General features: G+C 47.4%; 1 protein-coding gene across 1 annotated transcript in view; it reads left to right on the top strand.

Annotated features, from left to right (window-relative positions):
- Positions 1-4,988: 4,988 nt before the first annotated feature.
- LOC106886829 (alpha-2-macroglobulin-like protein 1) overlaps positions 4,989-15,128 on the top strand; it is a 48,288-nt gene continuing 38,148 nt past the window's right edge. The window contains exons 1-14 of the mRNA XM_014940062.1: positions 4,989-5,047; positions 5,614-5,797; positions 6,849-7,011; positions 7,354-7,406; positions 8,307-8,324; positions 8,824-8,983; positions 9,801-9,885; positions 10,725-10,839; positions 11,175-11,289; positions 12,061-12,170; positions 12,633-12,800; positions 13,132-13,362; positions 13,769-13,832; positions 14,382-14,527. Coding sequence (XP_014795548.1) covers positions 4,989-5,047; positions 5,614-5,797; positions 6,849-7,011; positions 7,354-7,406; positions 8,307-8,324; positions 8,824-8,983; positions 9,801-9,885; positions 10,725-10,839; positions 11,175-11,289; positions 12,061-12,170; positions 12,633-12,800; positions 13,132-13,362; positions 13,769-13,832; positions 14,382-14,527 — 1,671 coding nt within the window. The remainder of the gene's footprint in view (positions 5,048-5,613; positions 5,798-6,848; positions 7,012-7,353; positions 7,407-8,306; positions 8,325-8,823; positions 8,984-9,800; positions 9,886-10,724; positions 10,840-11,174; positions 11,290-12,060; positions 12,171-12,632; positions 12,801-13,131; positions 13,363-13,768; positions 13,833-14,381; positions 14,528-15,128) is intronic.

The raw sequence follows: 15,128 nt of genomic DNA, 5'->3' as shown, positions 1-15,128 counted from the left end.
CTTCTTGAGGAGTACAATGTGATTACGGCGAAGGAAAAGTAGTTGTTGCTGCTGGGAAAAAAATCACTCTTAACTTCTCTCTCACCCAAGCTTCCAGAGGGAGCTTCTGTTCAAACAGCAATGGATCCTCCACTGGGTTTTGAGAAGGTCATGTGAAAGGCAACTTCTGGTAAACAAGTCCCCTTCTCTGGAGATCTTCAAGCCCTGCCTGGATGCCATCCTGAGTGATGTGCTCTGGGCAACCCTGCTTTGGCAGGGGAGTTGGACTGGATGGTCTCTAGAGATCCCTTCCAACTCTGACAATTCCACGATTCCGTGATTCCATGACTGATGAGGCTGCCAAAGGAATAAGAAAAATCTCTGATACTTTTCCTCACAAAGAAATCTTCCCTGTCCCTTTCTTCATGTGGCCTCCAAAACACAGTTTGCCCATGTACCTGGCATATATGTCTGTGTGTCGTCAAAATAGCTGGTGCAGATCAGGCAGCGTTGTGAATTGTGTCTAACACTGAGTATCGGTTTTAAAACGATGCTTTTTCCACATGCCTTTTAATTTTAAACTTCTGAGCCTTTGTTCAGTTATTGTGGGCAGGTCTCTATCACTTGCTGTGTGGTTCATCTCCAGTTGTATGCTCAGTCCAACTTTAAATCGAAAAGGCATAGTTACAAGATTTTTAGGAAATATCCTGACTTTGGGTGTAGCCTCCTGCCCACATCTGACAGTGTTCAAAGTATCTCACAAAGATCAGCTATTCCAAGCTTCTGCAATGTCTCAGGTCAGTTTACTAGTATTTTCATACAAAATGAGTTTTGTTTGGTCCTGTCACCAAGAAGATCTGCAATGTCTCAGGTCAGTTTACTAGTATTATTTTCATACAAAATGGGTTTTGTTTGGTCCTGTCACCAAGAAGGAGCTCCTTGGGTGTAATCAAAGTTAATTGAGAAAGTAAGTGGCTTTGCCAAAATTAAGAATCTCACATGAAGCTTCACCACAATTATTCTGGTGGAACTTGCTTTATCTAGGACCCCAAACTCTACTAGGTTCTGGGTTTGATTTTTTTTTTAACACTAGAGATGATTCCTAAGCCACAGCATTTAGATCTGGAAGTCTTTAGAGGTTTCTAGATCTTGTGGTTTTGGTTGAACCAGTTTATCAACTTGTAAACAGTTTTCAACTTCCATAAATGCTTACATACTTGATGGCTAGATTTGAATTTACAACTCAGGATGTTGTGATTCAGAGAAGTCACTGTGCCTGGAGTGCTGGTGAGACTTTCTCAGTTCAGTGGCGTGAATGGGAGAGACCTACCAAGAACCAGAGCTTTGGTACTGGGCCCAGAAGGTTCAGAAGATAATATGCACTTTCAGTGGGCTGTGCAGATTTTTGGAGTTAGACAGAAATAAGATGTGCTGGGTATTTGCTCCCTTTCATAAAGCGTCAGGCTCACACCTGTTCTTTGGAGAGAGATCCATGGCTCACCCATGGTTTGAGAGCCACCTTGTGAAGGTCTTCAGACTCCCTTGGGCATAGTTCCGTAATTTTCCAAAGCTCAATTCCAATTAACAAATTTGAAGCCTACCACCTAAAGGCTTACGCTAGATTTCTGGGCAAAGATTTCAGAAAATTTGTGGTTCTTTAAATGATCTTGATGTAAGATCCAATCATTGAGAGATGCATAGAAGAGTTTACACTGTGTTGCCCTCAAGCTTTCTGACCCAGTCAGTTCCTGCTCCTTCTACTGTGTTTGTCCAGGTGTGCTCTCAGTTCCTTGCCTGGCTTTGGTGCAGTGGACAAATTCTGCTGTCAAGGCAACAGAAAGTGGGTGCAGAGCTCTACCTTGGCATTATGGAGTGATTCTTTCGAGGGATTCCATAATGTTATAGTTGCTGGTCTGGTTGCAGAAACACAACCTCAGATTTTTACGAACCCTGCAGGGACTGTGGGATATCCTTAGTGCAGAAGTATACTTCACTATCAGAACACAACAATATCAAATCTTGTCATCTTCGAAGATGCTACACAGTAGGTACAGAGTATGTGTATGTGTGTGTAGGAGGCAAGCTGGAAATTAGGAGCATGAAGTTTGTGGTTGGAAAGAGAAGAAGGCAACAATGGAGGAGGCCCTAGGCCCGTTTGATGCTGGTGGCGAGTGTCTAGAGGAGAAAGAAGAGGGATTCAGTTCTTTTGATGAATTATTCTGCACTACAGGCTTTCTAACGTGTGGTTCTTTAAAGAAAAAATGTCCACTTTTCTCTGCACAGTCTCCTGTCAAAGTGCTCTGCAGGAATCAGTGTTGCCCCAGTACTCTTCTCATAGAGAACATGGATAATAATTGCCTTTTTGTTTTCTTCAAAGATACTAAAACACTGGAGTGATTTCCAAGGTGCTGTTGCTCCTAGTCCTTATCCCATGGATGTCTTCCATGATCACAGGTGTGACCTTTACTCAGTCTCCTCATCCTCTTCACTTTTGATTCAAGTTATTTCTGGAGAGCAGGTATCAGTCTGGTTTTGCATGGTCTGTCTGTATTATGTCCTTTACTCGAGTTGAATGGAGGGGTATGTCGCTTACTGCCCCTGGGTCTCCTGGCTCAGTACGGAATCACAGAATGACATGGGGTTGGAAGGGACCTCTGGAGATCTTCTAGTCCAACCCCCCTGCCAAAGCAGGTCCATCCAGAGCAGGTTGCACAGGAACTTGTCCAGGCAGGTTTTGAATGTCTCCAGAGAAGGAGACTCCACCACCTCTCTGGGCAGCCTGTTCCAGTGCTCCGCTACTCTCAAAGTAGTGCTTCTGTCACAAGGGCCTTCTCTGAGTCCATTTAGAGAAAGAAACTGCAGAACTAGAAGCTACGCACATCCTTTCTGTGCTCTGTTTCAAAGACTTTGTTCAGGCCTGTTCCAGTGCTCTGCTACTCTCAAAGTAGTACTTCTGTCACAAGGGCCTTCTCCGAGTCAATTTAGAGAAAGAAACTGCAGAACTGGAAACTGCACACATCCTTGCTGTGGTCTCTCTGTTTCAAAGACTTTGTTCAGATCTATGCCACCTGTGCAGTTCTCAGCCTCTGCCTTCAATGCAGGTCCTTCAAATGTATGTTCCTGTGACCAAGAGCCAGGTTTGCCAAAGTCAAGCAAGGAATAGAGACTGCACCTGGGCAAACACAGTAAGAGGAGCACGGTGGGCCAGGGTCAGAGAGCTCTCCCCAGGGCTGGCCCTGGTGGGTGCAGCTCCTGTCAGAAGTCTGCCAGCAGCTGGATCTCTCTGGCTACAGTTCATTGATTGAGGACAGATCTGGCTGGGGCTTTCTGTAGGAAAATCTCTGGTTTTAGACAAAAATTTATAGGTTCGCCTGCCATTCTCAGTAACATGACCTTCCCTCACAAAGAGACGAGAATGGGGAGCGTGTGCCCATCAAAATAAAATGTTGTCTGGTCTTCCTTGCCTAGGAGCCTAGCACTCATTTAGACCATCTCAAAGCTGATTTCTGAAATCAGTTGGGATATCTGGCCTCTGGCCAGTTATCTCCATCAGTTGAGCAGTTGAAAAAGTCACTTGAGACAAAGGCAATGGTAGCTCTGTCAGCTCCTGTACATAATGTAGAGCTCCCATGATGCGTGGTTGTTCTAGTGAGGCTCAGTGATGGAGGTAAAATGGAGATCAGTCTTCCCATCCCTAGCTGGAAGAAGGGTGTGGAGAGCCTTGGGAACAGGATCCCAAGTCAGGTGGAAATTTCTAGGCATCCTGGAACCTGATTTTATCAGACAGAAAGATCCCAACTGCCTGCTTAAGTGAGACCATGTTGGGACCCAGATATGGAAAGCTTGGGCTGCATCAGCACAGAGTACTGGGAAATATTTCTGGGCACAGAACTGTAGCTGTTTGGATTATTACGGCAGTCCCTGGTACGTTTAGGCCTGGGTTAGCTAATGCTGTCTCACACAAATCTCAGATGCAGTTTGAGAGTTTAATGCAATCCATGTACTGCTCATGACAGGCACGTGGTGACTGTCCTTTTCTGGAGCTGGTTAAACAGCATGATTGTCTACCCTTCTGGACAGGTTGTCGTCAGTGCTAGAAAATGTCACAGAATCACAGAATCACAGAATCTTCTAGGTTGGAAGGGACCTTCAAGATCATCTTGTCCAACCGTCAACCACATGTTTAATTTCTGAGTTTTAACCTGAGCCTCGGATTCAAAAACAGAGCCAAAAGGCTGTATCCCTGTACCGTTGACTGTTCAGACCCAGACATGAACAACGGGGACCAGGAACCAGTTCCTGAGACCCCCTCCTTGCAAATGGTGCCGTTGCTAACAGCTGCTGCAGGGAGCTGGTGGAGACCACTGTTGGCCAGTGTATATTTCCATTTCCCTCGTTGTATACAGGGAAGAAAAAAGCAAAAGTCATTAGTGGTTGCTGGCTGGTGGTACAGTTGCTACAGCGCTTCCTCGCGCTCATGTAAGGATTGGCTCAAGCCAAGCAGCCTAAGGAGGTCCACATCCCTGTCCTGAATGACAACACTGCCTGCTGCGTGCTGGGGTGAGCTCTTGCTGCTGGCTGCACAGCAGCAATCCATTTCCAGCCGAAACAAAGGGACACAAGTGACAAGTGATCAGGACCTGGCCTGGGTCACCGATCAGCACGGTTCTCTCTGTTGGGTTTTTGTTGGGGTTTTTTTGTTTTTTGTTTTTTTTTTTTTTCTTTTTTTCTCCATGAAAAGTCCATCTGGTCAGATGTCTCCATGGCAGCCTTGCAGGAGGGGATGTTCTGAACTGGTGGATGGCAGCCAAAGCAGCTGCTATTGGCTAAGGGGCACTTGGCACTGCGTGTGGGCTCCGGAGAGAGGAAAAGGTGGGGAGAGACTGGCTCCTCCCTGCATCCCACTTCTTCATTTAGGCTGTGCTAGGAAGAAATTACCCCTCTAAAACCAGCTTCAGTGATTTCAGAGGAAGAGGTCCGTTGGAGATTGGGCAGCAAGAGCCCCCAAGATGAGGACAGCTGTCCTCCTCAGCCTTCTGTTCCACATTGCAGCTGCTTTTCACCAACTGTGAGTGATGCTTAACCTCTTTTTCGGTCTCAGTCTAGGTAGACGGACCACATTCTGTGCTGTCAGCTCTCCTGCTTCCTGCTCTATCAGACCACCCCAGAGAGTAGCTGAGAGTCATTTGCCTGGCCTGCCATGCCTTAGATTGACTCCTGAGAGTTAAAATACAAGCTACCTTTGTGGGAGGTTTCCAAGTCAGACCTTAGGCCCAAGGATGTTTGCTTCTCCAGTTGCCACACCAGATCAACTCACTGGTGTATAGACTGCAAGGCTGAGGCCACTTCTGAAGACTGCAAGGGATGGTTTTCGGGAGTTCAGAGGATGACTGGAGTAAAGGGTTTGAAGTCAATTATAGGGCTGTACTTAGGGTAATCAAGCAGAATTGATTTCTCAAGTTACCAGTGAAGGAATCACTTCCCTGGGTTCACTGTTGCTTTTGAATCTTGATTGCAGCCATGGCACATTGTCTGCAGTAATTCTGCAGTAGTGGGCCACTGCAGGAAAGCACTTTTGCTTCTCTGAGCCCTCAACCTGATGCCACCTCTGATGTCTTCTTTCCTCTGCCCCAGACATTACCTGGTGGTGATCCCTGCAGATCTCCGCTACCCATCCACCCAAGTTGTCTGCCTCCATATCACCTGTTTTGGAAAAAAACTTCAAGTGAATCTGGTCCTAGAGCGCTCGGCAGGACGCGAGCTCTTATTGCAAGAAACCATCCAGAAGGAGAAGACTTTCACGTGCACTAAGTTCTGGGTGAGCCACCCCAGGCAAATGCCATCGCTGATTTTCCTTTCAGGAACTGTAAATCCCTTGTGTTACTCCCTAACCAGGGATGACATGGACAGGGTCTACTTTGCCTTAGAGTGAGCCTGCTGGGAAGAGGAATGAGTGGTGCCTTGGGATACGTAGCCCAGCACAGTCTCTGTTGGTCAGCGCTGAATTCCCCTTCTGAATCTAATTTTTAAATTGAAGTTACATTTGTTATACTCTACCAGGCTTCTGGATACATAAGAAGAACCCACCCATTTCCTTCTTTTTCCATCCCAGACCAGATGAAGCAGCTTTAGCTCTTCTCTGAAGGACTTTTGCAGCTCCACAGTGAAAGCTTGGGGAAATGGTGGTTTGCATAACATACTGCAGTTTCAGTAGGACCCTACATCAGGCAGCAGCTCAGCTCTTAGGAGCTACTGAAGAGCAGTTGAATGGAAATGGATGTGCTTCTAATTTTTAAACAACGTCTTAGAGCTGATTAATTGTTGGTGGGAATTTAACAAAGATGTAGAATAAGGCAGACATGCCTAAACAGTATCCCTTCTACTATACAGTATGTTCTGTGCTGAGGCTGCTGGGGTCTTTGGCTGCTGGAGTTGGGAAGACCCTTTGGTTGTCTTTTCTAATCTTGCTTTCTTGTACATGCTGGGCAGTTCTGAAGGCCTAGCATTTGGGACTGTGCTACAGCTCAGTCTCTCTCCTTTGAGTCTGTGCTACCATCTCCCACCTTTCTGGCATCTGTCCATTTTCCTGACTAAGCCTGAAGACTCTTGAGGTGTCAAGCACCTGCTTGTCTCCAGAGGCAAAATTCTTTAGCCATTGGGAAAAAGGACAGGCTCTGTGATGTGCAGAGCCTCCTACTGTCAGGTAGGACTGAGTGAGATCTGCATATCATCTGGATCCAGATGTTGGAGGGTATGTCCTAGAACAGTGGAGGTGAACTGTTTAGTTCTTCCAGTTACTCTCTATTCCTGCTCAGGGCCTTCAGAAGATTACCTGGGGCCTGCATGCTCTCCTCTCTCGGTCTGTACAGGTTGCACCTCCAGTTAATGGCACAGAGGAGATTGCCAGTGTCAAACTGATCATCACAGGTGAAGGGGTCAGTATCGAGGAGAAGAAGAAGGTCCTGATCCGTAAGGCAAGCAGTGGCACCTTCATCCAAACAGACAAGCCCTTCTATCAACCAGGGCAGACAGGTGAGAGATACAAGTGGGACCAACCATGGGCTCTAGTTTGTCTGCTGGTAACACTATAGAAAGCCTCTGATTGACTGAAATTCATGGACAGCCCTAGCAGAAGGCTTTGAGATGATGCCTCTTGCTGATGAGATGTTTTCAGTGTCCAGCTTGTGGTGACTGAAGTTGCAGGAAGCAGTAGGTCATTGTCTGTGGTGTCTTACATGTGGTAATGTCTGCGTCAGGTGTTACCACAAATATGTATAGAATGGAGACAGGAGCTGGAGAAACAGATAGAGCAGGGCTCTGTAGGGAAGAACTGAAATCTGATAAATATATTCCTTGATTTCCTTTTGCCTTCAGTGAAATTTCGCGTTGTGACTCTGGATGAGGACTTTGTTGCACTCAACAATTCGGTAAGCCATCCCTTGAGGGCAGTGGAAAAGCCTGCCCTGCTCCATACGTAGAGCCTACTTCCTTTCTACCCTGCTCATCTGCTGAAGCAGCAACTTTTCCCCATTCATCCCCGGGCCAAGCCCGATGAGGAAGACAGTAACTCAAGTAAAAGCTAGTAACTCAGGGAAATGGCAGGAGTTTCCATGTCTCTTGCTCATCTTGGTAAAATGGCCATGCAAGCACAGGTGTGGGACATTCTGCTTCTTGATGTGATGGTGTCATGTGGGGAGTGAATAGTGTGCAAGTTGGGTATTTCTGGACGTGTGGTGGGGAGGGGTGCTCAGTCTGGCTCCTCTAAGTCAGAACGTGGGAAATTCTGATCGGACAATAGGAAAAACTTTTTCATTGGGACAATGATCAGATACTGAATCAGGAGCCCAGAAAAGGCATTTTCATCCTTGGAGATGTTCAAAACTCAACTGGAGAAGGCTATGAGCAATCTGCTCTAAGAAGACGTGCTTCAGCAGTCTGCTGGACTAATGACCTCCAGAGGTTCCTTCCAAACTGCGTGATCCTGTACCTCTAAAACCCCCTTAAGACTGCAGCTGAGCCAGAGCTAGGTGTGTTTTGGCAGTGAGTTTTCCTTATAGATGACTCTGCCAGGAAGTCATTAGCAAGTGCTGGTTGACCTCCAGATTGGCTTTTGCTTTTCTTTTCTTCTGACCTTACTGTAGCAGACCCACCCAGTATTTCTCCTTTTTGGTGACATTTGTTTTACTTTATACTGTTGTCAGTGCTCTAAATTTCCAAGTCATTAGTTTCACATCTTTCAGAAGATGGTCTGCATCTGAAGTACCTTGTGTGTGTTGCTGGCATGTGTTTCAGTCTTCTAATGTTTTTGCCTTTTTTTCCTCCCCCAGATTTCCCTGTTTCTCCAGGTGAGTGATGCTGAAATCTAGTATTACAGTAATCTTGACAGCAGCCATTTCACAGGGCTGTTCATATTCAGTTCCTGATAGATATTACAGACCTGTGAGTGGAATGGTAAAACTTCAAGATTTCTTAAACTAACATACTCCCTACAGCTTCTGTTTTGTGCACTTGAGATTATGCTCCCAGTTACTTCAGGTAAGATCTGAGTTGTTCTAGACTTGCAAGAATATAGACAGATAACTTGGACCTTTACAAAAAAGGATTAGAGCTGCGAAGGATCTTTCCTTGAAATCAGAATTTAGAGAAGTGTAAAAGGAGACTCAGATGCTGTGAGCAGCATCTGAGCATTATATTGTCTTCAAAATTTCATAACTAGCCTATACCAAACTTCCTTAGATATAGAACCTGGTAGTCTGCAGCTCTGAAATCCTGAAGCTCAATTTGTGTGGAGTGTGGGTCAGTGAGATGCTGGAACAACTGTTTCTTCCTCTCTTGTGGGTGTAGGACCCTAAGAACAACCGGATAGAGCAGTGGCTGAATGTAGTCCCCAAAGACGGCATTGCAGATCTGTCCTTCCAGCTAAGTGATGAGCCTCTGCTGGGGACATATGTCATCAACGTAACCAATGCACAAGCGTATGGCAGCTTCTCCGTTGAGGAGTATGGTATGAGCACGTGGGGGATATGTCTGACCTACAGAGAGGACCTCACACTCTTGGTCGGGAAGCTGGGTGTTTATTCCGTGATAACCATACTGGGAGCAAATGGGAAGAGTAATAACATGTCATAGAAAAGAGTCTGAGCTGAGGCTCAGGAGAAAGACTGATTTTGGACCTTGTGTCAGTGTGTGAGAGGAATGTTGTGTGTAACCCCAGACCTTTGATGCAACTGATGCGTACAGATCTCTGTGTCAGCCAAAAGAAGGTCATTTGGGATGGGCATTTCCAGAGAGTTTGAAATCCAGTGCCATCCCACTTCCCTTTCATTCCCTAATTAACTGTGTTGTTAGTCTAGTCGTCTTTCAGTTTCAACAGCTGTCAAAAGTGCAAGGACGTAGACATGTTTGGATTTTAGTTTGGGAAGGAGCAATCAACCAGGGACTGCACACGTATCTGTTAAAGTAACAATAGAAATCTTCCCTTTCCCCTTTTTACCACCTTCCTTCTTAATTTCCTGGCTCTTATTCCACCATAGTTCTTCACTATGAGAGTGGTGGAGCACTGGAACAGGTTGCCCAGGGAGGTGGTTGAGGCCCCATCCCTGGAGATATTCAAGGAGAGGCTCAACGAGGCCCTGGGCAACCTGGTCTAGTTGGGGGTGTCCCTGCTGACTGCGGGGAGGTCGGACTAGATGACCTTTGGAGGTCCCTTCCGGCCTGGGAAATTCTATGATTCTATGATTCATAGTCTATCTTCATGTTGATTTTCTGGGAAGGCTGTCCCTGGCCAGTGTGTCCTACAGTTGTCTGTTTTGTCTTTCCAGTGCTACCAAAATTTGAAGTGATCTTGGAGGCGCCAAATCAGATTTACATGCTAGATAAAACCTTCCCGCTCCGGGTATGTGGCAGGTGAGGATTTTGCTTGGATGGATGGCCCTGTGTTAATTTCTGGCCTGTTGAGCACAAGATGGCTAGGTAACCATGAGAAGCTCAGGGGAAGTTTACTACCTTTCAGTCACAGAAGGCCAGAATCTTCCACGGCAGTTGTTTATGCCCTGATGCAACACACAAAAAACCCCCTTATAACTATCCTTCTAATGTTCTAATGACCCTTTTCTAAAAACGTACCACAAGTCTCTACACACAAAACCTGGGGGAACAACGTGTTCTTTGATAAGCAGCCATTTGTGGGGCAGAACGTGGCAGATGTTTGGTGTTCATCTCCTTGCAGAACAAACTCGTGGGAAATGAAGGGAAGCTTTTCCAGGTTATGCCCTGGACGAAACTAGAAAAAGGCAAAAAGGAATTGCCCCATGTAGGGTACAAGGGCAACGCTAGGGTTAACAGACTCATGTAAAGGTGATTTCTGAACGAAAAGCACTTTCTTAATCACCCATGCTTCTGCTTGTAAGATGATGGGTACCTTCAGCATATCCTGGGGTTATTGCAGGTGATGCTGATATAAAGTGCCGAGCTCTATGCTGAGTCAGCACCTGCAACATTCTGTTTTCCCAGAATAGGTTAGTTTAGCACTAATTCCATCACAGAGCCCTCCATCTCCCATCACTGCAGTGCCCTAGCCTGGCCCTGCTCACTTGGTCAGGGCTCCTGGGCCTGCCATGTGGCTGCCACTCTTGTGCCATACCCTGAATATCCATGAATAAGTGGTCTCTGGGGCGATGCAAAGCAAGCCCTGCGTTCTCTCACCATCTGCGACTGTCTCTTCTTTTCCCTGCTTCCCCAAACAGGTATCCCTATGGGAAAGGCGTCCAGGGGATGGTTCATGTTAGCCTTTGTCAGAAGATAGCCCCGTTCCTGCCCAATTCTTTTAAACCCCATCTCTGTCAGGAGTTCAGCAACCAGGTGAGATGCCCAGCAGGAGCTGAGCTGTATTCAGAGACGTTTGTGCTCAGCCCCAGGGTAAGGCAAAGTTGCTGGAGGCTTCAGCTGAAACAATAGTGATGTTACCCAGTGGTTTTGGCTGCTTGGCCAGTTTTCTACTGGTGCTGCCTCTCAGTAACTGTGCCTGGTGACTGTGACCAGGTGTGCATCATGTGCCTGCTCCACAGCCTGGACTGCTATCCCAAAAGGCAAGCTCCCTGAAAGCAGGGATTTCTCACGGCTGTTTCTGCCCCATTTGGGTAATTTCTAACGTAAGTGCCTTGCTCAGACCTTGTTTCCTCTCTTTGTGCTTTCAGACAGATGAGATGGGTTGCTTCTTCACAAATGTGAGCCTGTCTTCCTTCAGTCAAGACTTTCGGTACTATCAGGACAGCATAGTTGCAGAGGCCCTGCTGGTGGAGGATGGCACAGGTAACTCTGGAAACGGCAGGTGGCTGGGAAGAGGCATGTGGAGATGCCCTTGCAGGCTAGGAAGGGCTCTGAGCTTTCTGAGGCTGTTGGGGCCTGCCATATAATCTCACAGATACGGAGAATCACAGGATCCTCATGGTTGGAAGGGACCTTTGAGATAATCGAGTCCAACCACAAAAAAAAAAAAAAAGAAAGAAACCCACACAAACAAACCACAGACAGACACAAACCAACGATCTCAGGCACTAGAGCATGCCCTGAAGTGCCACATCTACACATTTCTTAAATACCTCCAGGGATGGGGACTCCACCACCTCCCTGGGCAGGCTGTTCCAGTGCCTGACCACCCTCTCAGTAAAGTAATTCTTCCTAAGATCTAATCTAAACCTCCCCTGCCACAACTTCAGACCATTTCCTCTGCTCCTGTCATTATTCCCTTGGGAGAAGAGACCAACCCCCACCTCTCTACACCCTCCTCTCAGGGAGTTGTAGAGGGCAACGAGGTCCCCCCTCAGCCTTCTCTTCTCCAAACTAAACAGTTCCTGGTGGCATGACACACTCGCTCTGAGCCCCTGCAGTCTCAGATGGTGAGGCTTAGGGACCTCTCAAAGGGCTAAAAGATACCCAGAGCCCTGGGGAGATCATCTCTGGTACGAAATGTGTGTGCAGCTGAACATGTGCATCAGTGGGTCACCCAGCAGGGAGACTGCTGAGGGGTGCTTGGCTTCCTTGCTCCCTCCCTTATGTTTCTGTCTTGCTGCTTTCATTCAGACATACAGGTCAATGCTTCCCACAAATTATTCATCTCCAAGATTGGTGGGATGGCCTTGTTTGATGATGTGAATTCTTACTACCACCCTGGAGAGATGTACAGAGGGAAGGTAATTCCCAGTTACGGTCCTTTGGAGGGGACAGCGTGAGCAATGCTTTCATGGCAGCGGTTACCCGGTGTCTCTTCCGACCTCACCTCCAGCCAGGGGCTTGGGAGGGCATGAATGACTCCCAGAGACAAAACTCTTGAATTGTCAAAAGTGAGAATAGCACCCAAGACTGCCCTTTGCCAAATAAGCCTTGAGTGGCAGCAGCTGTGGGGATCCATATGTGGGGTGCAAACTCAAACACTTGGAATAGCAGCAGCCAGGAGACCTTCTGCTGTGAAGGGGTAGAGAGTGTGGGGGTGAATGGACACGGTAGTGCAAACAATAGCAGAAGGTCATCAGTAGCAGGGTTTATAGTATTGTTAGTGACTGGAAGGGTGACCTTGCTGTCTTCTGTGATTCTGTGAGATTCTGTCTGCTGATTAGAGCCTTCTGCACTTCTCTTGCTCACCATGATGTTCTCAGATTAAAGTCATTGACCTCCAAGGCAAGGCACTGAAGCACAAAGAAGTCATCCTCACATTAAGCTGCGGTGAGCAGCAGTTTAAGCAGAAGTACATCACTGGGGACTCTGGGACAGCTTCATTTAGCCTGAACACGACTGCTTGGAACAGCACCTTGGCCTTGCTGGAAGTAAGTGAGGAAGGATCTGTCTTGTTGGCAGGGGTATGGCATGCACCTCAGAGCTATTTACTGCCCCACAGACATCTCCCCTGTCCCTTCCTGAAGGACAGTAATTCAAACCTGAAACACCTCAGCGTATTCTGGATCTTGGCCCCCTCTGAGAGCTTATTCTCCAGATCCCAGTTGCTTTCCTCGTGAAGTCTCCACACAGAGACCTGTGCTATGGGGTTGCTCAGAGCTGATCTGAGCTTCTGACCAAGCCACAGCTAGGGTGATCTGCAGCTGACTGGCTTAACTAACTGAACTGCGAGTTTGTTGGGGTTTTTTTTTGTCTTGCCAGGCAAGTGTCCTGCATCAAGATTTGGATAAAGAGGCTGGGACAGTTGATTTGAGTTACCAGCAAGCCTCTCATCTCATACGTCCATTCTACAGCACCAGCAGGAGTTTTCTCTCTATTGTCCGCGTACCAGGAACGATGCCCTGTGGTGAAGAGCAGGCTGTCCAGGTGGACTTCAGAGTTTACAAGGAGGACCTGGAACATGGGCCCAAGCGTGTCATTTTCTCCTACTTTGTGAGTTTCTGGGGAAGTGCTGCTGGGTGGTGGCTCAAGGCACAAGATCAAGATATCCTAGGGATCAAATATCAGGCTTGTGAAAGATTTGGCTCAGCCCAGGACAGGTAGCTTATCCAGCCATCATGGGGCTGGATCCTGGTTTCAATCCTGGGGCTGCAGTAATGGCAAGAAAGGCTCCTCACAGGTACTGGGCAGGTATTGGCTTTACCTGTCCTCCCCCAAGTCTCTTGATCCCCTGAGCTCTCCCTGCCACCTGAGATTGAGTAAAGCTCATATCCCTCCTCCCCGCCCCCCCAGCCTTTAATCTCCAGTTTTGGGGGTACTTTGATCTGCAGAGTGACCTCAAGGACTACGTGACTGGCATTCCCGCAATCCTTCTTTGCCTTTCTGTATTCTCCCCTAGGTCACAGGGAAAAGAGGGATAGTCCATGCAGGTCAGAAGACTGTTTGGGTTGGGCTGCCAAGAAGTAAGTGCACTCCCCTGTTTCACGCGTAGCAAGCTGTCCCTGCAAGCAGCATGAAGCTACAGCCTTACCCTCTGTCAAAACTCTCGCACTTCAGTTTGCAATCGTGTCTACAAATAATCTTTGAGTAATTAGGATGCCACAGCCTATCATTTTGGCAGGTGTTGACTCACTGTTGTCTACTTCTCCAGCTCTTTTTCTTTTTTTAATCCTAAATTATAGGTGCTTTGGGACAAAGGTCACATCTTCAGGGATGGGGTGGGAGAAGTTTGGGGATGGGAGGCTTTGAAAGATGTCTCTCCACTCTTTGTGGAGCTAAGTCTGAACTCCAAAGAGCTGTTTCATCTCCTTGAGGGAGGAAGAGTCTTTTGTTGGTCTGGAATACCAGATCCAGAGATGTGCTGATTGTTTCAGTGGCCTTCAGAAACCTCCTTGGTCCTGAAAGACTTGAGGAAAGGAATTGAGCACGCACATGCAGACTGGCAAAAGCTGGTCAGAGTCCATTTCCACTACCAAATCTACTTTCTCTTCTTCCCTCTCTCCTCCATCTAGTGATGGAAGGCTTCTTCTCCATCCCTCTTACCTTCAGCTCGATCTATGCCCCTACTCCAAGACTCGTTGTTTATGTTATCTTCCCTAATGGAAAAATCATTGCCGACTCTGCTGTCTTCAGCGTCTCCACGTGCTTCAGAAATAAGGTGGGTTTTGTGCCTGAGGCCATGACTGAAAGTGTGAGGGTGTGTGTTCCTACTGCAATGGAGGTAGAGACTGAGGAATACGTAACATGTGTAGCCCTGTGTGGCTCATCCTGTGTGGGATGCTGCCACGTGAACTGCAGCGTATGAGTGGTGAAGGGTGCTGTGATGTATGGAGTAAGGTACGTGCTGAGCACTGGGGGGCTGCTGCAATGTTTGGGAAAGGCAGAAAATTGGTGTCTGTCTCCATAGGATCTTGTAGCAACGGCAACCCTATAGGAACACAGGTTGTTAGTGTTGTAGCAACGGCAACCCTATAGGAACACAGCCCAGCACAGGTTGTTAGTAGGATTCCCAGGAGAGCTCAAGGCTGCTCTGCTGCTGCAGCAGGCACTTCAGCTTGTTGGTATGTGGTGTTGGGAATACAGCCGAAAGTGGCTGATAGAAAACCTGGATTTTAAACATGAAGAGGAACTTCTTCGCTTTGAGGGTGGCAGAGCCCTGGAAGAGGCTGCCCAGGGAGGTGGTGGAGTTTCCTTCTCTGGAGACATGCAAAACTCACCTGGACACGTTCCTGTGCAACCTGCTCTGGGTGGACCTGCTT

This window comes from Calidris pugnax, unplaced genomic scaffold (assembly GCF_001431845.1).
Source record: "Calidris pugnax isolate Ruff unplaced genomic scaffold, ASM143184v1 scaffold36, whole genome shotgun sequence".
Taxonomy (NCBI): Eukaryota; Metazoa; Chordata; class Aves; order Charadriiformes; family Scolopacidae; genus Calidris; species Calidris pugnax.
This window is presented reverse-complemented; position numbering and strand designations above follow the sequence as displayed.